The 21,970-nt window shown below is 53.1% G+C and overlaps 1 protein-coding gene across 1 annotated transcript; it reads left to right on the forward strand.

Annotated features, from left to right (window-relative positions):
- The first annotated feature begins 708 nt into the window (after nucleotides 1–708).
- On the forward strand, nucleotides 709–3,228 carry LOC137839366 (uncharacterized). The gene is made up of 3 exons (XM_068648485.1): nucleotides 709–1,857; nucleotides 1,966–2,577; nucleotides 2,731–3,228. The coding sequence occupies exons 1-3, from the start codon at nucleotides 709–711 to the stop codon at nucleotides 3,226–3,228; spliced, it is 2,259 nt and encodes a 752-aa protein (XP_068504586.1).
- The last annotated feature ends 18,742 nt before the right edge of the window (nucleotides 3,229–21,970 follow it).

Below are 21,970 nucleotides of genomic sequence, written 5' to 3' on the forward strand. Positions count from 1 at the left end.
TTCAGGAAAGCCGTGTGTCCCGACCCTTTTTGCGAATCTATTATTCGCAATCGCCCAAGGACCTTTGCGGAAATACGGCGTAGGGCGGTGGAACATATCGCCTCCGAAGGATAGGTGTGCGAGAAGCGCACCACCGTCGTACCCTCACGGCCGAGGGCACACACACGGGTTCAACCCGTCAGGGTCAACGAGACCACGACGGGAAGAAAAAAACCAGAGGGGAGACGCCTCTACGAGACCAGAAAACCCCAGCCCCGGCCCCGGGGCCCAGCAGGAAGCGATCGTCCTGTCAGGGAGAGGGCCAGACCGGCGAGGTACAACTTCGCGGTGAAGTTGAAGGACCTGATAGCCGTGCCTAATATAGCTGAGAGGTTGAGGCGACCGGCGAAGACTGACAAGGTATTGGGGCCATGAAAAGACTCTTGGTGTGAGTTCCACGAAGCTTTTGATCATCACATCGACAACTGCCTGTCGTTGGGGTATCAGCTAGACGAGCTTGTGAGAAGCGGTCCTGAAGGATTATGTTGCAGAACCCGCCGAGACACCCACCCTGCCGGCGCCCACAGAAGAACAGGCGCACGAGATGCCCGTGCTCGGCGAGGTCCATACCATCGCCGGAGGTTTTTCTGGTGGCGGACCCACCGCCTCCCAGCGGAAGAAATACGCGAGGGGGGTCAACTCAATTGAAGAGAGAATCTCGGGTGAGCCATGGTAGTCGGACCTCGTGTTCACGAGAGGGGATCTCTGAGACGTGTACCCCACGACAACGATCCCGTAGTCATCTCAGTTGTCACAGCGGGCCGTAAGGTACACAGGGTCCTTGTCGACCAAGGGAGCTCCGCAGACGTCATGTTTTTGTCGACGTTCAACAAGCTGCGTTTGTCCCCTGACCTTCTGAGGCCCTACACAGGCTGCCTATATGGGTTCGCAGACAACCAAGTGGAAGTCCGAGGCTACTTGGAGCTGAGGACGACATTCACAGATGGAGAAGCCTCGCGCATTGAAAGCATACGATACTTGGTCGTAAACGCCAATTCCGCCTACAACATCTTGTTGGTGGGACCGGCGCTGAATAGGCTCAACGCGGTATCCTCCACGCGTCATATGAAGATGAAGATGCCAGACCTCAGCGGCAAGGTAATAGTTATCAAGTCGGATCAGGAGGAAGCGCGGAAGTGTTATGAAAACAGCCTAAAATTGAGGAAAAGCGTGTTCATGGTGTTTGAGCGTCCGCCAAGTGTCGACGTGACAATGATAGAGGCGACGCCCTCCGGGTCAACGCCTGTTGAGGCCACGCCCATGGGGGCGACGCCCGAAGCAGACACACTCATGGGGGAGGGTCCCGACTGCACGGCGCCAGCGGAAGAGGCGACGCCCATTCAGGATAACAACAGGGACCAACAAGCGACTAACGTGGTGGATAGGAACATTGGCGGCAAGACGTTTAAACTAGGGCGTCTGCTGAGCCAAGAAGAGCAGGAGGCGGTGGCAGAGGTGATCTCACGCCATTTGGATGCCTTCGCGTGGTCTGCCTCGGACATGCCCGACATCGACCCTGATTTCTTATGTCATCACCTCAGCATGGACGCCACGGTTCGCCCCGTGCGCCAAAGGAGGAGAAAATTCAATGAAAAGAGGCAGCTGGTGGTACGCGAAGAAACGCAAAAGCTGCTGAGGGCTGGCCACATCAGGGAAATCCAATACCCCGAGTGGCTAGCCAACGTCGTCCTGGTAAAGAAGGCGAATGGGAAGTGGAGGATGTGCGTGGACTTCACTGACCTAAACAAGGCGTGCCCGAAGGACTCGTACCCACTGCCCAGCTTTGACGCGTTGGTAGATAGCGCCTCCGGCTGCAAGGTGCTAAGTTTCCTGGATGCGTTCTCGGGGTACAACCAGATTAAAATGCACCCGAGAGATGAAAGCAAAACCGCATTCATGACGGAAACTAGCAGTTACTGTTACAAGGTGATGCCTTTCGGCTTGAAGAATGCGGGTGCCACCTACCAAAGGCTGATGGACAAGGTTCTAGCACCCATGTTAGGAAGAAATGTATACGCCTACGTGGATGATATGGTAGTGGCGTCGAAGGATAAGGCACAGCATGTGGCAGACTTGGAGGAATTATTCGTCACTATATCCAAGTACCGCCTCAAACTAAACCCCGAGAAGTGTGTCTTTGGGGTAGAGGCCGGGAGGTTCCTAGGTTTCATGCTCACGGAGAGGGGAATAGAAGCGAATCCCGACAAGTGCGCAGCGATCTTCGCCATGCGTAGCCCGACGTCAGTAAAAGAAGTACAACAGCTGACGGGGCGGATGGCGGCGCTCTCGAGGTTTGTTTCTGCCGGAGGAGAGAAGGGGCACCCAAATTTCCAGTGCCTTAAGAGGAATAGTCGTTTCGCATGGACGGACGAATGCGAAACAGCTTTCATCAAGCTAAAAGAATACCTGGCGGCGCCACCGGTCCTCTGCAAACCGGTAGAAGGCGTGCCCCTCCGGCTGTACTTCACGGTGACGGAACGAGCCATCAGCTCTGTGTTAGTCCAAGAGCAGGACCAGATTCAAAGGCCTATCTACTTCGTAAGCAAGGCCCTACAAGGCGCGGAGACGAGGTACCAGGCGTTGGAGAAGGCAGCGCTGGCGGTGGTGTTTTCCGCCAGGAGGCTTCGTCATTACTTCCACAGCTTCACGGTGGTAGTGATGACGAACCTCCCTATACAGAAGGTACTGCAGAAGCCCGATGTAGCTGGAAGGATGGTGCGCTGGGCGGTGGAGCTTTCAGAATTCGACATCCAGTATAAGCCCAGAGGGTCCATCAAAGGGCAGGTATACGCAGATTTCGTGGCAGAACTCTCGCCCGGAGGCGAACAGGAGGTGGAGGCAGGCTCACAGTGGTCGCTCTCAGTGGATGGCTCTTCCAACCAGCAAGGAAGTGGTGCGGGAATAGTCTTGGAAGGACCAGACGGTGTACTGATCGAGCAGGCCCTGCGCTTCCCTTTCAAAGCCAGTAATAATCAGGCTGAGTATGAAGCCCTGATTGCAGGAATGCTTTTAGCCAAAGAAATGGGCGCGCGGAACCTATTAGTGAAGAGTGACTCTCAACGGGTTACGGGGCAAGTGTTGGGCGAGTTCCAGGCGAAAGACCCGCAGATGGCGGCATATTTAAGGTACGTCGAATTGCTAAAGGGAGCCTTTAATGCTCTTGAGCTGGTGCATGTCCCAAGGGAGTAGAATGCCAGAGCTGACCTGCTCGCCAAGCTGGCCAACTCAGGCAAGGGGGGCAGGCAGAGGACTGTAATCCAAGAGACGCTTAAGGCTCTGAGGAAATTCATAGAGGATAACGGGGTGGATGTCCTCCATATAAGCACCGCGAGAGGAAGGCCAAGGAGTCATCGTTCCTTGACTCAGATACGTTGAAGGCGCCTCACATTAGCGTATACACGGACACACCCGAAGGAGGGAGGCGAACGCAGATACATGTTTTAGCCGAAGGAGACACCTGGATGACGCCATACAGGCGGTACCTAGCGGATGGGGTTCTCCCAGTGGAGCCTGAAGAAGGTAAGAAGGTTAAGAGAAATGCTGCAAGGTACACCCTGGTAGACGCAGTGTTATTCAGGCACGGTTTCGCTCACCCTATCTTAACATGCGTAAGCGGCGACGAGTGTACCATAATAATGACGGAGCTCCACGAAGGCATTTGTGGGAGCCATGTAGGCGGAAGGTCCTTAGCTTCTAAGGTGGTGCGAGGAGGTTTTTATTGGCCAACAGTAAAGGACGATTGCGTGCGACACGACCAGCATTGTAAGCAATGCCAAAAACACGCAGACTGGCACAAGGCGCCGCCAGAGGAGCTGCGATCCATATACAGCCCATGGCCTTTCCATACCTGGGGGATCGACATCCTAGGTCTGTTTTCGCTGGCGATAAGGCAAATGAAGTACTTGATCGTCGCCATCGAGTACTTCACCAAGTGGATAGAGGCGGAGCCCGTGGCCTAGATCACTGCGCACAAAGTCCAACACTTTGTGCGGAAGAATATTGTGTGCCGTTTCGGCGTACCTAGGCGGCTGATATCCGATAACGGAACCCAGTTCGCCAGTCAGCAGTTGAGAAACCTGTGTGCTGAGGTAGGCATCAAGCAGGTGTTCGCATCAGTTGAACACCCCCAGACTAATGGGCAGGTAGAGTCAGCAAACAAAGTTTTGCTGAGAGGGCTAAAGAGAAGGCTGGAAAAGGCCAAAGGAGCATGGGCGGAGGAGGTGCCAAGGATCGTGTGGGCATACCACACCACGCCCCAATCTTCCACCATGGAGACGCCTTTCAGCTTGGTGTATGGGTCGGACGCGATGAACCCAGTTGAGATTCACGAAAGCTCACCACGTTTCCAAAACTTCGTGGCGGAAGAATCCAACGAAGAAAGGCGGGTGAACCTAGACCTACTGGACGAAGCTAGGGAGGAAGCCAGAATAAAGGCCGAAGCAGTAAAGAGAAGGGTAGAGCGACAATATAGCTCTAAGGTAAAGCCGCGACAGTTTCAGATTGGCGACCTAGTTATGAGGAAGGCTCATCCATACGAGCTGGAGAATAAGCTGTCTCCCAAGTGGACCGGACCCTTCAGAATTACCGAAGCTAAGGGCAACGGTTCGTACAACCTAGAGACATTGGAGGGGGGTCTCATCCCACGCAGCTGGAATGCAGCCAACTTAAAATTTTATTTTAGTTAACTTATGTAAGCAGCCATGTAACAATTTAGTTGAAGGGGACACTCTTTTTCCCTCTCGGGGGTTTTTTAACGAGGTCACCCAAATAAAAAAGGAAAAGAAGTTCGAGGAAACAAGAGCAGTGAGGGCACCATGAGTTAGACCACGTAGAGATCTAATGAAGGTAAAAAGCAGAAGTTTCTGAGATAGCCACTCGTACATATGTACTTCTCTAGGGTTCCGGCGTTGAACTCCAAACTGATCAGGGTGGCGGAGTCAAAACCCCCCGCCTCAGCCAGAATCCGACACGCAACCTGGTCGTTCGGGCTTAGTTTCTTGAAGGGTTTGGACTTGAGAGCTCGTGCCTCCCTCACCTAGTACAGCGGGAACCCATCCAGGGCGGAAGGCACGATATCAGAACAGCAGATCTTGAAAAACCTACCCTTCCACCCCGTGAAGGAGCTTTGGAAGGGAGTCAGGAGAACCCTACCAGGAACGTTGCTGAGGGTCACCCAGAGGTTGTTCCTTTGACGTTTCACCTCGAAAAAGTGAAGAAAGATATCAACCAAGGGTGTACACCCCAGGAACCTGAACAGTACGTCAAAGGTCTTAACAAAAGCCCAGCGGTTGGGGTATAGTTGGGCTGGTGCAGCGTTGATCTCCGTCAGAAGTTCCCTCTTGAACTTGGAGAAGGGCAGACGTACGCCAACACTCTGGAACACCACCTGATAGAAGTAAAAGAAAGGAATCCCGTCGTTGGCGCGTTCGTCCCCACACACCGGCTCCCCAAGGTGCAAGGGAGCACGGTGATGTCATCGTCATGCCTCCTCGTGAAGGCACGGTGATTATAAGAGCACGACTCTCCTTTGTGTTTCCTGATGGCCAGGGTGGAAAGAAGGCACGAGCACTCGTCTAGAAGCTCGCTTGTAGCCCAGGGATACAGATCTTTATGGTCAACCCTGGGGGAAGGAATACGAGAAGACATGACGGAACAGTGTCAGAAAGAGAGTTGGAGGGTCGAAAGAGGATGGTTCGCTGGAAAGGCGGGGTAATACATTGGTTAGAGGAGACACCAAAGTGACTCTTTGAGAGGAGGAAGATGGTGTAAGTATGTTACGAAAGCACAGAGACGATGACGACATTTTCAAGATTTTGAAGAATTAAATATTACGGTTAGAGCGCCAAACGACGCGAATGGGTAAACCATGCAACTAAGCCACGTGGCAGAGAATGAGAGGATGGTCCTGGCACCACTGGTTAACACTCAGAAAACGTCGTATCGACAGAATGCTCAGGGGTACGACACGCCGTCGAGAATGGGTCAGAGACTCAGGAGGTGTCAGAACCTAGTCAAGTGGGGGAACGTCCCATCAGCCATACGAAAAGCGCCACGTGGACGGCACGGGCGAGATCTAGGGTCCCTCGCCTCCCCGGGCGTCGACCTGAGCCAAAGGCAGAGCCGACGTCGAAGTAAAGTCAATGGTTTAGCCGCCCCGAACGTCGCCAGTGGAAGGCGTAGATGGCGCTGCCACCATGAGACATCGAGGGCGTCGCCAATACAAGAGGGCGTCGCCAAGAGAGGTGGCGTCGCCAAGAGAGGTGGCGTCGCCAAGAGAGAGGGCGTCACCAAGAGAAAGCGTAGCCAAAGTAGAAGGTATTACCATTGTGAAACGTTTAAAGGCGTCGTCAATACAAGTATCAGCAGCTTCACCTCCCCGATACCCACAGGTAGGAAAGACTGTGGAGGGAGATGAAATCGAAGGAGTCAAAGCTAATCACTAGCGGCGTCGCCTCCCCGATACCCGCAGGTAGGAAAAACTGCTGAGGGAGGCGAGATCGCCAAATGCTGAGTGAATTGCTGGTAGGGTCGTTCCCCGATACCCATGGGGAGGAAAGACCGTGGAGGGAACAACCCCTGGAGGGCTTTGAGCTTTCCCAGCGACTTGCGTTTTTAGACACCCTGAGGACGATACGGCGCTGCGGTAGCAGGCCTCTCCTCAGGCGTGGGCGCCGGGCACCGAGAATCAGGGGACAGGCCGCTTAGGTGTTTGAGACACCCCACGGACGATACGGCGCCGTTAGGCAAGCCTCTCCGTGGGCGTGGGCATTGATGCGTGGCCTTATCCCGAACGTTTGAGGCCTGGAGTATGTCTCAACTTTTGCGTTGCAGCAACGGCAAAGCCACTGATGCCTTCACGAGGCAAAGGCCTCATAGATACGAAGGCGGAACAAGCTACGAAGGAACGCGATGGGGGGCAAAGCAATCGGAGCACGTGGAAACGAGAAAGGAAGGTAAAATCATACAGACGGAATTTGATAAAGCAAAGGCACGAATTTGTCATGCAAAATCCAAAGTTCCGACAAAAGTGAAAAGGAGTTACAAGTTTATCACAGAGTGGCAAAAATAACTATAAAGCTCGAAAGGTAAAGGTGGCGGGTGAGAGACGACGATTCAGTCATCCAAGTTGAAGGGCACGACCTTCCTATCGACGACATGGTGTGTGGGGTTGCAGTTTGAAATATTGATGCCAGGGTTCTCGCAGGACGCCTGAGTCAGAGCCTCTTGGAAGCCCTCTTCAAACGCGCCTGCCATCTCCCCAGTCAGTCCTTGGACCTCCCCTTCTAGTTCCGCAACCCTAGAGTCCTTGGATGTCAACTGTTTCTCCGGGAATTCCTTCTCCACGCGGAGCTTGTTAGCCTCGGCTTGGAGAAGGCTCCAGGCTTCGACCTTCGCAGCCAAGGTGTTCTCTCTCTCTTAACTTCTGCCTCCAAGCAGCGTCCAGTTCTTCAAATTTTTTTCGCTGTACTTCGGAGGCAAGAGTCGCCTCTTGGAGGCCAATGCTTTGGATTTGGGAGGAAGTGAGCTGGGCCAGCTGATCGACATGCGCCTGTTCAAGTTCGCGCGCGTACGCCTCGGCCCCCTCCCTGCCCTCGTGGGCCAGTTTTAGCGAGGATTGGGAAGCTTCCTCCTTGAGCCCCCAGTTTTGTTTCTCCTCCTTCAACGCTCCCACTTCTTGTCTCAGTTTGCGGAGAGCCTCCCTCCCCTTGATAGCGCTTCGGGCCTGGGTGCGCCACTTGAGTGCCACCGCCAGGAATGCCCCCATATAATAAGGCATGCCTCCCCCCTTGTGAGGATCAGTTGGCAACATTCCTTCAGTGAAACCCTGCGTCAACTCCCTATGGATGGGGCGAGGAATTCGGGGCTTGCGAGAAGTCGAAGCTGGAACTGATGCAGGAGGGGCAGAGCCAGAGGCCTCAGCTGCGTCACGAAGCGGTAACGGCGAGGGCGGGGGAACCGAATCAATCCTTTCCTCTCGTTCCTCGTGGGCTGGTGAAGGTGGAGGTGATGTGGCACTTGGAGGATCGTCCCTGAGAGAACTCCCACCACCGGGAGATGCGACTGTCGAGACAGGGACGCCCGAATCTTCACTGTCAGAATCTACCACCAGCACCCTTTTCCCTTTGTTGGGGCGTGCTGGGGCAGGAGTCGACGCCATGGCCAATGGTACCGCGGAAATGGGAGAATGAGAGGTGGACGGAGGAGGAGTCGGCACGGAAGCGACGGTTGGCACGGCAGGGGTGACCGCGTCTCCGCCCTCTTTGGCTGACCTTGCCTTCTTCAGGAATTTGGCAAGGGCGAGTCGCCTCGACGAAGTCATCACTGAACCTGCAGCAGCGAGAATAACAGAGCAAAGACCAATTCAGATATAGCAGAATGGGAGTATTTATAACTAAACGCATGCAGATAACCATAGGGTTTCAAGCGGAGCAAGTGAGTTCGTATAACCACGACAGCTCGTGCAGTATAAACAAGCAGGGGCAGATACCGAAGTAAGTGGAGAGTCCGTGGGCGTTGAACTCATTGGCGATGAGCTTGGCAGTATCAAAGACTACCCCAAGCCCCGCCAAGGCTTTGCACACATCCCGATCAGCGGGAGCAAGTTGGTCCAAAGCCAGGGCCTTCAATGTTATGGGCTTGTCCGTCCAGTATAGAGGAAAGCCTTATAGGGCGGTAGGATCGTGCTTGGTTGCACGTACTTTGAAAAACTTCCCTTTCCATCCTTTGAACGAATTTTGGAAGAGCGTGAGGATGATGCGCCCTGCGACGCCAGAGAAGCTCATCCATATGCTCTTCCCTTGTTTCTTTACCTCGAAAAAATGAAGAAAAACGTCCACGAAAGAAGGGACACCCAGATATCCGCAAAGAATTTGAAACCCCCTTACGAAAGCCCAGCTGTTGGGGTGGAGCTGGGCGGGGGCGGTGTTGATCTCTGTGAGCAGCTCCCTCTCGAAGGAAGTGAGAGGTAGACGCAGGCCCACTCTTTTTAGTACCATTTGGTAAAGGAAGAAGAAGGGGTTTCCTCCAGTGTCCCTTGAGTCCCCACAAATGGGTACCCCGGGTTTCACCCGGCATACCAAGACGTGGGAGTCGTGAGTTTTATGGAAAGCGTTGAAGTTGTAAAGCGCGGGGTCCCCCCTGTGGGCCTCCACGTCATCAACGGAGTTTAGGGTGGAGCATTCGTCGAGGAGATCGTCGGGGGCCCAGTCATACTCATCTTTATAGTAAGACCTAGGGAGCGGAGGAGGCGCGTTGGTCTTAGTTTTCGCCATTGATGCAAGAGCTAAAGAGCAAAAGAGAAAAAGAAAGGGTTCAGAGAAAAAGGGTTTGGAGGAGAAAAGGGGAAAAATGGAGGAATCCTAGGTGAACCCTACCCACACGAGAGAAAAGAGGAACGAGAGGAACGAATAAGCACAAGAACGACATCCAAAGAAATGCAATAACATAAACAGTCCCAGGCAGTTCATGCAGTAAAGGGGATCATCAAGGAGAGTAAAAACCGTACCTTTGGGGATCGAAGGGTGTGGAGAGCGGAAGCACGAAAGAGCAGGGGTCGCGAGAGAAGAAATTCGAAGAAGATGAACAGTGAGGAAAGGAAAAGAAAGTGGATGTAACAGTGGTTTCAAGCGCGGGGTTTGGGTAACTTAAACGTTACACTTGCAACTCAAGGGGAGCGCAAGAGGCTCTTAGGGATGACCGCGTGATGAACCACGTGGCACGCTGATCCTGCCGACAACTTGAGCGTGGAGGAATTGCCTTGTCACTTCCTTACCCCGCCTAGGGCAACAGTGCTATTTGCAAGAATACTCTTAGAACCTCCTCCTCTGGGAACTCCGAACGCAACCTGCAAACACACAAACAGCGCCTCTAGCGGCCGTTTGCACTCCGACGCTCAAGTTAGATCACAGAATCACTAACAAAATAATGTGTGTAAAAAAAAGTGTCTGTATTTCTCTCTGATTCTCTTTTTATCTCCCTCTGTGTCTGTGTCTAACAGAATTCTGTTACGCTGTTCTCTGCGTGTGTCAGAATGTACGTTTTTCGTACAAAAGCATAACAGAATTCTGTTACGCTGTTCTCTGCGTGTGTCAGAATTCTGTTATGCTTTTGTGCGAAAAACGTACCACAGTCAGGGTCATGGGTGTCTGGGTTTTCTGTCTATACCTTTCACGACATGGAGTGCACCTTTATCTGGGTCGCGCCCCTCTCAGCCAGCGACACGTGGAGGCGTGCAACTTACATCTAACCGTGCACGGGCCACCACCTGAAGGGCTATAGCGCATCTCTTTGTGCGCCTAAGTTATTCCCTTGCGGAGTAACTTAGTGCGTTTCTTCCATCTGGGTGAATCGCACGTTCCCAGGAGAACGTCAGGTGTGGCTGGACTAGGCACACTCACCAAGCATTGCTCTCTGCATACATGACTTCCCCTTCACGATGCCATGCACGTAATGGGTTGAGAGAGTAACCAATCACTGACCGGTTTACTAACTCCCTCAGGCCACTCTCGTGCACGACTATACCGACGAGGAGCTCTTCTTTCTCTGAGGTATGATCATGCGAGGTCCATGCGTAATGCTCTCGCTGGGAATCTCAGTCCCAGTTTAACTGCGTGTAACACGAGACTCCGATGACCATGCACCCAATGACTGATCGGTGCTCTATTGCTTCTCGCGTTCTCCCCCGGGTGTTTATCTTGGAACTGATCTGTCGGTGGCCACTCGGTTACTGACCACCGATCACCATACCGGGTGATCTCCTCCCTGATTACCCTGCTACCTGATCCACGTGTCACCCTGTGAGTGGTCCACGTGGTTATCTCCTGCGGACGTCATCGACTACCGATGACCGATCGGATCACAAGCCCCCTAGTCTCGAGCTGTGAACTCGTTCTCAGCGAAGAGACTAAGTGGTCGCGCTCTCGGTCCACGTGGCAAGTGGGGCCTCATCACGTGCCACCTCACGTGTTGCCTTTTAACGTTACAACTTCCTTTCTTAATCTTGCGACGCGTGGCCGCATCAACGGCCAGCGTGGAGTGTCGCTAGCGCTTCGGTTATTCAAATAGGCGCGCGTTTTCACTGTTTCATCATCTTCTTCAACACTCTCAGGCTCACTTCGAATTCCCTCTCTGCGCGCCCATCTTCCTTCAAGCTTTCTACCTCCAAACCTTTCGCGATCACTCAAAGGTATGGTTTTTCTTCTTCCTTGGTCTGTTTAGGCTCTTTTCACCGATTGCATTCGTCCCTTTCATTATCATGCATTCATCTTCTCTGTTTTTGCTCTTCTCGACCCGCGCTAGGGTTTTCGCGCCCCTCACTCTGCTTTCTGCTTCTCCCTCTTCCTCTCTTTCGCCTGGACATTTCTTTCTTCTTCCCTTCCTCTGTTTTTCACCGAACCATTCATCATTTCCTCTTCTTCCATTCCTCTGACCCTTCGTTTTTCTCCATTGCAGTTATCTCGCAATGGCTCGCTTGAAACAAACCGCTCGAATCGTCGCCTCGTCCTCTGGTGCACAACCTTCAGCAAGTGCACCGGCGCCGCCACCACCTGATGCAACCTCCTACCATGACAACGCCAGGGTCTACGACTGGGCTCCCCTGGCGTTGCTGGCCGAAACCTCCACCCTACAACCGCAGGGTCACCTCAAATCCCTTTTGAGCAACGACCCAGATGAGCCTTCTTGCGCCATCGACAGGGAAAACGACTTTAACATCCGTATACGCATTCCTCCTCGAGGGATGCGCATTTGTGCGGATGATAGGGCCACCAATGGGGTGCCCTTCACCTTCGTCTACTCCGCCATCTTCAAGAGGTTGAAGTTGCGCCTGCCCTTCACCTTCTTTGAGAAGGAGCTGATGATGGAGCTAAATGTCGCCCCCTGCCAACTCCATCCGAATGCCTGGGCTTTCATACGGGCATTTGAGATCCTCTGCAACTACTTCGGGCATAACGCCTCTGTAGATGTATTCCTATACTTTTTTGAGGCGAAGAACCCCGGGGATAGGTCCTGGGTTAGCCTGAACGGGGTTGCTGGACGGGTGCTCTTGGGCCTGTACCAGCAATCCTTCAAGGATTGGAAGGGCAGGTTCTATATGATATCTGCTACCCCGCAAAGTCCAACATTGCTCGAGGGGTTTCCCCTTTATTGGGTTCCTGGGATCGAGTTCAAGAAACCCCGTGGCCTCGAGGTCATGGCCCCCTACGAGCGCGAACTATGTGGGTTGTTCCTAGGGGCAAAGTACAACTTAGCTCTTCTCATCAAACACGACTTTGATGTGTTGGCTCTGAAGAAGTACATAGGTAGGCTCTTCTTCTTTCACCTCTTAGGATACTTGCACATTCTCATGCATACTTGTACCGTCCCATTTCCGGGCGTTGACTAAGTCAAAGTCAAAGTCAACGGCTGGAGAGTCAAAGTCAACGCAAGGCGTCGCCTAGGTGGAGAGACGCCAAGTGCCAGCATCGCCAAGAGGAAGTGTCGCCAAGGCAAGGCGTCGCCCAACCAGGGCGTCGCCAGATCAAACAGTGCTGAAGCAAGGCAATCACGGTGTGGTTCCCCGATACCCATGGGTAGGAAAAACCATGGAGGGAGCGACACCGTGGGAAGGCCTCAGGTCCCGATAGCCCGGGGCAGCGATAAAGAGAAGGAAAAGGTGGCTTCAAGGCCATAGTAATAGTACCAGTGTAGGGCAGCCTGACTCGTGAAGTACTTCTGCCGCCCCCGAGACGCCTTTGGGACAGATACGACTTGATCCTGCCGGCAACTCGAACGTGGAGGAATCGCTTCGTAGCACTCTCTGCCCTGTCTACGCGACTGCGTCTTCTGCAGAATCACCCTCAGAACCTTCTCTTGCTTCTCCAAACGTGGCCTGCAAAACACACAGACGGCGCCTCTAGCGGCCGTTTGCACTCCGACGATCAAGTTAGTCCACAGAATCACCAAAGACTAGAAAACTAGTAGTGTGTGTGAAAAACTCTTGCTCTTTGTTTTTCGTCTCCCCTCACTCTCACCCTGATTCTCTATTTTATCTCTCTTTCCCTGCTTCTGGGCATAACAGAATTCTGTTATGCTTATCTGGCATGTGTCAGAACCCTGTTACGCTTTTCAGAGAAAGCGTACCTTCAGAATCAGCAGTGGGGAGCGTGAGAGTCTGTGCATGTCTGCGCGTCTCTGCGCTTGGCTGCGCCTGTCTGTACCTTCAGTGGTACGGAGTGCTCTTTTGTCTGGACCGCACCCCTCTCAGATGATGACACGTGGAGGCCTGACACTCACATCTAACCACACACGTGTCACTTACTGGAAGGGCTCTAGCGCCTCTCTTTGTGTGCCTAAGTTACGCCCTTGCGGAGTAACTTAGGATGTTTCTCTTATTTGGGCAGATCGCATACTCTTGGGAGAACGTCGGGTGTGGCTGGTCTAGGCACACTCATCAAACGTCGCTCTCTGCGTATACAGCTTACCCTTCACGATGCCATGCACGTAATGGGTTGAGGGAATCACCAACCACTGACTGGTTTACTAGTTCCCTCAGGCCACTCTCGTGCATGATTCCCTGAGGTGTGCTCATGCGAGATCCATGCGTAACGCTCTCGCTGGGAACCTCATTCCCAGTTTAACTGCGTGTAACACGAGACCCCGATGACAATACCCCGATGACTGATCAGTGTTTATCTGTTTCTCGCATTCTTCCTTCAGGCGTTAGTCTGAGAACTGGTCTGTTGGTGGCCACTTGGCTACTGACCACCGATCACCATTCTGGATGATCTATCCCCCGACCTCTCTGCCGCCTGATCTGTCGGTGGTCACTTGGTTACTAACCACCGATCACCTCTCTTGGCGATCGTCCCCCCGACCTCTCTGCCACCTGAACCACGTGTCACCCTGCGAGTGGTCCACGTGGTTCTCTGATGCTGACGTCATCGACTACCGATGATCCGATCGGATCACAAGCCCCCTAGTCTCGAGTCGAGAACTCGTTCTCAGCGAAGAGACTAAGTGGTCGTGCCCTCAGTCCACGTGGCAAGTGGGGCCGCCTCACGTGCCACCTCACGTGCTGCTTCTTTAACGTTTGGGCTTATTCTCTTAATATCGCGACACGTGGCCCCATCAACGGCCAGCGCTGTGCGTCGCTAGCGCTTCTCTTATTCAAATTGGCGCGCCCTTTCACTGTTCCTCCATCTTCTTCATTCGACTCCCAGACTCTCTGCAAACTTCTCCTCTGCGCACCCATCTTTCTTCAAATTCTCTGCTTCCCAAACTCTTGCGATCATCCAAAGGTATGGTTTTTCTTCTCCCTGGCCCCTTTGTGGTCATCTTTACCGATTGCATTTATCATTCTGGTTATCATGCATTCATCTTCTCTATTTCCCTCTCTCGAACCCGCGCTAGGGTTTTTCATGCCCTCGCTCTGGCTTCTGCTTCTTCTTCTTTCTCTTTTCACCTGGGCATCTCCTTCTCCTTTCCCCTCTCTGCTTTCACCGAAACATTCATCATTCCCTGTTCTTCCATTCATTCTGACCCTTTCGTTTTTTCTCCATTTGCAGCTATCTCACGATGGCTCGCTTGAAACAAATTGCGCGCATCATGGCCTCTTCTTCTGGTGCACAGCCTTCCGCGAGTGCGCCAGCTCCACCACCGCCTGTGGCTACCTCCTTCCACGACAATGCCAGGGTCTACGAATGGGCTCCCCTGGCATTGCTCGCTGAAACCTCCACTCTACTGCCCGAGGGCCATCTCAAGTCCCTGCTAAGTCGCAATCCTGATGAGCCTTCCTGCTCCGTCGACAGGGAGAATGACTTCAACATTCAAATCCGCATCCCTCCTCGAGGGATGCCTATCTGCGCGGATGACAGGGCCACCAATGGGGTGCCCTTCGTCTTTGTCTACTCCGCTATCTTCAAGAGGTTGAAGCTGCGTCTCCCTTTCACCTTCTTCGAAAAGGAGCTGATGATGGAGCTAAACGTCGCGCCCTGCCAACTCCACCCAAATGCCTGGGCCTTCATCCGGGCATTTCAAATCCTCTGCAGCTATTTCGGGCACAACGCCTCTGTGGACGTGTTCCTCTACTTCTTCGAAGCGAAGAACCCTGGGGACAGGTCCTGGGTCAGCCTGAACGGGGTTGCTGGGCGGGTGCTCCTGGGCCTGTACCAGCAATCCTTCAAAGATTGGAAGGGCAGATTCTACATGATATCTGCTACCCCTCAAAGTCCAAGTCTGCTCGAGGGGTACCCCCTCTACTGGGTTCCTGGAGTTGAGTTCAAGAAATCCAGGGACCTCGAAGCTATGGCCCCTTATGAGCGCGAGCTGTGCGGGCTGCTCCTGGGGGCCAAGTAATATTCTGCTCGTCTCATCAAAGACGAGTTCGATGTGGTGGCCTTAAAAAAGTATATAGGTAGCTCTTCATTCTCCTCTTAGGATACCTGCACCTTTCCATGCATGCTTTTATGTGTTTTTTAACTTACTTGCATACCTTGGTCAACTAACCCCTCCTTTTCTCGTCTATGCAGACTCAATGACGGGGAAAGACAGGAAGCTGGCCCTGCTGGAGCTTGCCAAACGTAGGGGAGCGAAGGGCACTGACTCCTCTTCTTCTACAACTGAGCCCATTGCAGCCCCTCCACTCTCGGTCGCGCCAGCTGAAGGCCCCGAGCAAGGGAAGAAAAGGAAAAGGCTGGTGAAGGCTTCCACCTCAACTGCTGTTGCTGCTGCTGCTTCAACTGAAGAGGAGAGCTCAGGCTCTCCTCTTGTACACCGCCAGAGGAAGAGAGCAGCAGTTGAGGGGGGCTCATCTCTCCAGCCTGGAGAGATTGAGGTGGTGGAAGTAGAGGAAGGGTCTTCCCCTCCTCCCTGCGCTCAAACTGCCTCAAAGCCCATCAACCTTCCTTCTCCAGGCCAGCAGTTGCCTCAAACTACCGAACTGCCATCTTCCCCCCCAGCAGGCCAATCACCTGGTCCATCCGCTCATCCTGCTGGGGGTGCTTCTGCCCAAACTGGGGTGCACCACCACCACCGCTGCCAATCCCTACCGCCACTGCTGAATGTGGTGGGTCTAGCTCGCGCCCAAGCGCTTCTGGGGCCACCCACGAGAATTCAGCAGGGTCATCACCCTAGTTCGACAGCTCATAAGTAACCGGGAGCTCGTCGAGTGGAATGGTGATGAGGTTGACATGCACCTGGCAAGGCAGGTGGTGCTCTCTCTGGAATTCTCCTCCCGGCATCGCAAACAAATAGCCCTGGAGAAGAGGGTGAAGGAGCTTGAGCACGACAAGGAGTCACTGCGAAGTGACTTCGAAGCTGCTCAAGGGTCCGTTGAACTGATGCGGGGCATGGTGGAGAAGGCTAGGAGGGAATACCTAGCGCAGGTCCAAGAGACCATCAAGACGGAGATCTTGATGGGGCAGATGGTGAGCTCTTTGGACTGCGAGGTGGTGGAGCTTAAGGCCGAGACTTCCTCCCTGCGCCAACAGAACACTCAGCTATTGGGGGAGCTCGAGTCCACCAAAGAAGCAGCTGCTGCTGGGGAGAAGAGACTTGAGGAGGTGGTGGGCAAACTGTCTGAAGCTGCCTCCTCCCTTGCTGCCGTCACCACTGAGAGAGATGCTGCGGAGGCTTCAAAGCAAGAACTGGAGGTGGAGAAGGCTGATTTGATGAACGTGGGTGTTGGTGCCCTTACAGATGGATTCGAGCTAGCACTCGAGCAAATCAGATGCGTTCTCCCAGACCTGGACCTCTCGCAGTTCAGCATCTACCATGAAGTGGTGGATGGAAAACTCATCCCTCCTGCCCCTTAAACCTTTCTCTTCTCTGTAAATTTATCTTCTGCACAACTTTTCTTTGTACTTTAAAATTGTATAAGACTTGGCTACGAATGTAATATCTCAATGCTTCTTTTCTTGCATAAGTTTCTTCTTTTGCATTTTCTTTGAACTTCACTTATCTTTATGTGCGCAACTAACTGTTAGCTAGCTTAGGTTCAGCGCGATCTTGGGCTTTACCTTTCTTTTCGCACACGACTAAGTGTTAACCAGCTTAGGCTTAGCGCGATCTGCTTCTCTTATTCTTTCGCTTCTACTTGATCACGACTGGCTATTCCCTCAGCTTGGTGTTTAACAGTCCTCGTGCGCTGCTTTGCACCACTAGCCAATTACTGATGACTCATCAGTGGTCGTTCTTTAGTCTTTACTTAGCTTTCTCTGTCGCTCTAGCGCTAAGTGCATAGAGGACTTTGACATCGATCGCTCAAGGTGATGCCTCGTCTTGGGGAAAGAAAAGTGTTTCTCGCTAACCCCTCTTACTTTCCCCAAGGTCATCACCCTTTGGCGGGTTGAGTCGCTCGTTCCCTGCCTCACTCCTGGGGTGAGAAGGGTTTCGGACTAAGAGTCTTACTGGGCCAATATTGGTGCATGCCAAGTGGGTAAGGACGTTTTGTCAAAACCTTTCCTTTCCCTCCCTTGGTCTTACTAGCACCCCTGGCTTTTCAAACCTTTAACTGCTTACGCTCACTCCTGGGGTGAGGAAGACTTAGATCAGTGCCAGTACTTGCGCCTAGGGCAAGTAGGGCCCAACCAATCACCTGCACTTGCACCTGGGGCAAGGAGGATTTCAACTTTAATACTTGAGCACACTTGATATGCTGGAAATTTTTCTTTAATTGGGTGGCCTCGTTAAAAACCCTCCTTAGGGAAAAGAGTGCCCCCTTGTCTGTTCAACTGTTTCCACCACATACAAAGCATGTATCTTTTAGCGCGAGAACGCCATTACTGTACAACTTTAACTGAAATAAAACTTTAAATGGGTGGCGTTCCACGTTCTGGGGATTGCTCCTCCCTCCAAAGTCTCTAGGCGATAGGCTCCGTTCTCCAATGTCTCCACCACTCTGTACGGGCCTGTCCACTTTGGGGATAACTTGTTCTACATGTCATTCTGATGCGCCTTTCTCATCACCAGATCACCTTCCTGGAAGCGCCTGGGCCTCACTTTAGAGTTGTGCCTCCGCTCTACTCTTCTCTTCACAGCTTCAGCACTGACTCTGGCCTCTTCTCGCACTTCGTCTAGCAGATCCAGATTCACTTTACGCTCTTCATTGGACTCTTCAGCAACGAAGTTCAAGAACCTGGGGGAGCTCTCCTGTATCTCCACAGGAATCATGGCGTCTGTCCCATAGACAAGGCTGAAAGGTGTCTCATGGGTGCTGGATTATGGGGTGGTGTGATAAGACCATACAATTCTGGGGACCTCCTCTGCCCAGCCTCCTTTGGCCTTGTCCAGTCTTCGCTTCAGCCCCCTGAGCAGCACTCGATTTGCTGACTCCACCTGCCCATTGGTTTGTGGGTGCTCCACTGAAGCGAAGACCTGTTGTATCTTTAACTCTTCACACATCTTCCTCAGCTGATGACTTGTGAACTGGGTGCCATTGTCGGAAACCAACCTCTTGGGTATTCCGAAGCGGCAGACAATGTTTTTCCAGACGAAGTGTTCGACTTTCTGCGCGGTGATGTGTGCGACTGGCTCTGCCTCCACCCACTTAGTGAAATACTCGATGGCCACGATGAGGAACTTCATCTGCCTTGTCGCCAGGGGAAAGGGTCCTAGGATGTCAATCCCCCATGTATGGAATGGCCACGGGCTATGGATGGACCTCAACTCCTCAGGGGGTGCCTTGTGCCAGTCTGCATGCAGTTGACACTGTTTGCATCGCTGAGCAAACCTTATGCAATCTTCCTTCAGCTTTGGCCAGTAGTACCCCGCGCGGAGTACTCTACTTGCCAAAGCTCGACCACCTACGTGGCTTCCGCACACTCCCTCGTGCAGCTCAGACATGAGTCTGATGCATTGCTCGCCGTGTACACAGATCTGCACAGGGTGAGAAAATCCAAATCTAAATAGGCTTCCATCTATAAGAGTGAACTTACTTGAACCCCTCTTTATTCTTTTTGCCTCTGCCAGATCGAGCGGGAGTACACCATCTTCTAAGTATAGCTGGTATGGCGTCATCCAGGTGTCGGGTTCCTTCTCCGCATGGACCTCCATCAACTCATCGGTCTTTGAGGGTCGCGATCTCACCCTCGGTGCTCTTAGCGTTTCTTGGGTCAACGACCGATGACCGATCGTTAGACGCTCCATTGACTTGTATACATGAAGCACCTGGTTGTCTGATACGAACGCGCGCGGCACCTTCAGGGTCTCCTGAATGACAGTCCTCTGCTTCCCCCCCTTGCCTGAGCTAGCCAGCTTGGCAAGCAGGTCTGCTCGGGCATTTTGCACTCTTGGCACGTGCACTAACTCAAACTCGGTGAAGGACGTCTTCAGGAGCTGCACACACTCCAGGTAGGCTGCCATCTGGGGATCCTTTGCTTGGAACTCCCCCGTAACCTGCCCGGTGACCAGTAACGAATCGCTCTTGGCCAGCAGATTTCTTGCTCCCATTTCTCTTGCTAGCAACATTCCTGCGATCAGGGCCTCATACTCCGCCTGATTGTTGCTAGCTTTGAAGGCAAAGCGGAGGGACTGCTCGATCAGTACCCCATTTGGTCCTTCCAGGATGACTCCAGCGCCGCTTCCCTGCTGATTAGAGGAGCCATCCATCGATAACACCCATCGGAAATCTAGCCCTTCTGCAGGTGTCGCGATTGATGATAGCTCGACTACAAAGTCCGCGAACACCTGCCCCTTGATCGGTCCTCGGGGCTCGTACTGAATATCAAATTCTGACAATTCTACTGCCCATTTGACCATCCTGCCTGCTACATCAGGTTTCTTCAATACGTTCTGGATAGGCAGATCAGTCATTACCACCACTGTGAAGCTGTGGAAGTAATGCCTGAGTCTTCTGGCTGAAAACACCACCGCCAGAGCAGCCTTCTCGAGGGCTTGGTACCTTGTTTCAGGGCCTTGCAGCACTTTACTCACGAAGTAAACAGGCCTCTGGGCCTGGTCCTGCTCTTGCACCAGGACCGAGCTGACTGCTCTCTCCGTCACAGCAAAATATAGACGAAGAGGGATGCCTACCTGAGGTTTTCGCAAGACTGGTGGGCTCGCCAGATACCCCTTTAACTTGATGAAGGCCTCCTCGCACTCCTGTGTCCAAAGAAATCTGCTGTTGCGTTTGAGACACTGGAAGTATGGGTGACCTTTCTCCCCTCCAGCGGACATAAACCGGGACAGAGCTGCCAAGCGACCGGTGAGTTGCTGCACCTCCTTCACCGTCGTTGGCTCCTCATTGCCACGATCGCCGCACACTTCTCCGGGTTAGCTTCGATTCCCCGCTCTGTCAAGAGGAAACCCAAGAACTTCCCAGCCTCCACACCGAAAATGCATTTCTCAGGGTTGAGCTTCAGCCTGTATTTGGCAATGGTGGTGAATAGCTCTTCCAGATCAGCTGCATGATGCTTCTTCTCTTCGGACGTAACCACCATATCATCTACATAGGCGTGTACGTTCCTTCCCAGCATGGGCGAGAGCACCCTGTCCATGAGCCGCTGGTAGGTAGCCCCCGCGTTCTTTAACCCGAATGGCATGACTTTGTAGCAATAGCACGACCGTTCGGTCATAAACGCAGTCTTGCATTCATCCATTGGGTGCATCCTGATCTGGTTATACCCCGAGAAAGCGTCCAAGAAGCTGAGTAGCTTTCCCCCCGAGGCGCTATCAACTAGAGCATCTATGCTGGGTAAATGGTAAGAATCCTTAGGGCACGCCTTGTTGAGGTCAGTGAAGTCCACGCACATTCTCCACTTGCCGCTTGCCTTTTGAACCAGTACCACATTCGCTAGCCACTCGGGGTACTGATTTCTCTTATGTGCCCTGCGGCAAGGAGCTTCTGCGCTTCGTCGTGGATCACCTTCCTCTTTTCCTCGTTGAATTTCCTTCGCCTCTGTCGCACAGGTCGAACCATAGGGTCCATCGACAGACAATGGCAGAGGAAATCGGGGTCGATCCCTGGCATGTCGGATGCTGACCACGCAAAGGCATTCATGTGCTTCTCAATCACACCCATGATCAGCCTTCGCTCTTCTTCAGCGAGGGATCCCCCTAACTTGAACTTTCTTCCCCCGATGTCCACTTCGACCCATCCTTCAGCTGGGTGGGGCCTTCTCTCGCTGGCGATGACCGCCCTCGCGATCCCTGACTCGCGAGGAGTGATCGCGCCTTCCTCTTCTTCTTCAACTTGGGCTACCTGGGAGCCCCCCATCGCAGCATCTTCCATCCTCTGAGCGCCCCGTGTCTCCCTGACCACCGATCGCTCTTCGCGCACGCCTGGTGGTGGTTTTGTGGTGACGTGGCACACACTTCTCTTTTGCTTCAAGCTGTTCTCATAACAGCGTCTTGCCTCAGCCTGATCCGACTTGATGGTTATCACGGTCCCCTCCATCGACGGCAGCTTCAACTTCATATGCCTTGTCGATGGTATTGCGCCCAGTCTATTGAGTGTTGGCCTCCCCAACAGGACATTGTACGCAGAAGGGGCGTTCACCACCAGGTACTTTATCTTTTCAGTGCGGGCTGTCGTTCCGTCAGTGAACGTTGTCCTCAGCTCGATGTATCCCCGCACCTCTACCTGATCCCCCGCAAAACCGTAGAGACAACCAGTATACGATCTTAGCTGGTCAGGGGATAACTGTAACTTGTTGAATGCTGGCCAGAACATGACGTCTGCCGAACTTCCTTGATCTACGAGTACTCAGTGCACTCGCCTTCCCGCAGTGATGAGAGAAATGACCACAGGGTCGTTGTCGTGTGGGACAATGTCCCGTAGATCAGCTTTCCTGAAGATAATGTCCACTTCAGGGTAATGACTCTCATTTACTGCATCTACCGCCATCACCGATCGAGCGTATCTCCTTCTTTGTGAAGCTGTGCATCCCCCACCAGAGAAGCCTCCCGCGATCGTCTGCACTTCCCCATGCACAGGGACTTCATGCTGCTGTTCTCC

Source organism: Phaseolus vulgaris, chromosome 3, assembly GCF_000499845.2.
Source record: "Phaseolus vulgaris cultivar G19833 chromosome 3, P. vulgaris v2.0, whole genome shotgun sequence".
In the NCBI taxonomy this organism is placed as follows: domain Eukaryota; kingdom Viridiplantae; phylum Streptophyta; class Magnoliopsida; order Fabales; family Fabaceae; genus Phaseolus; species Phaseolus vulgaris.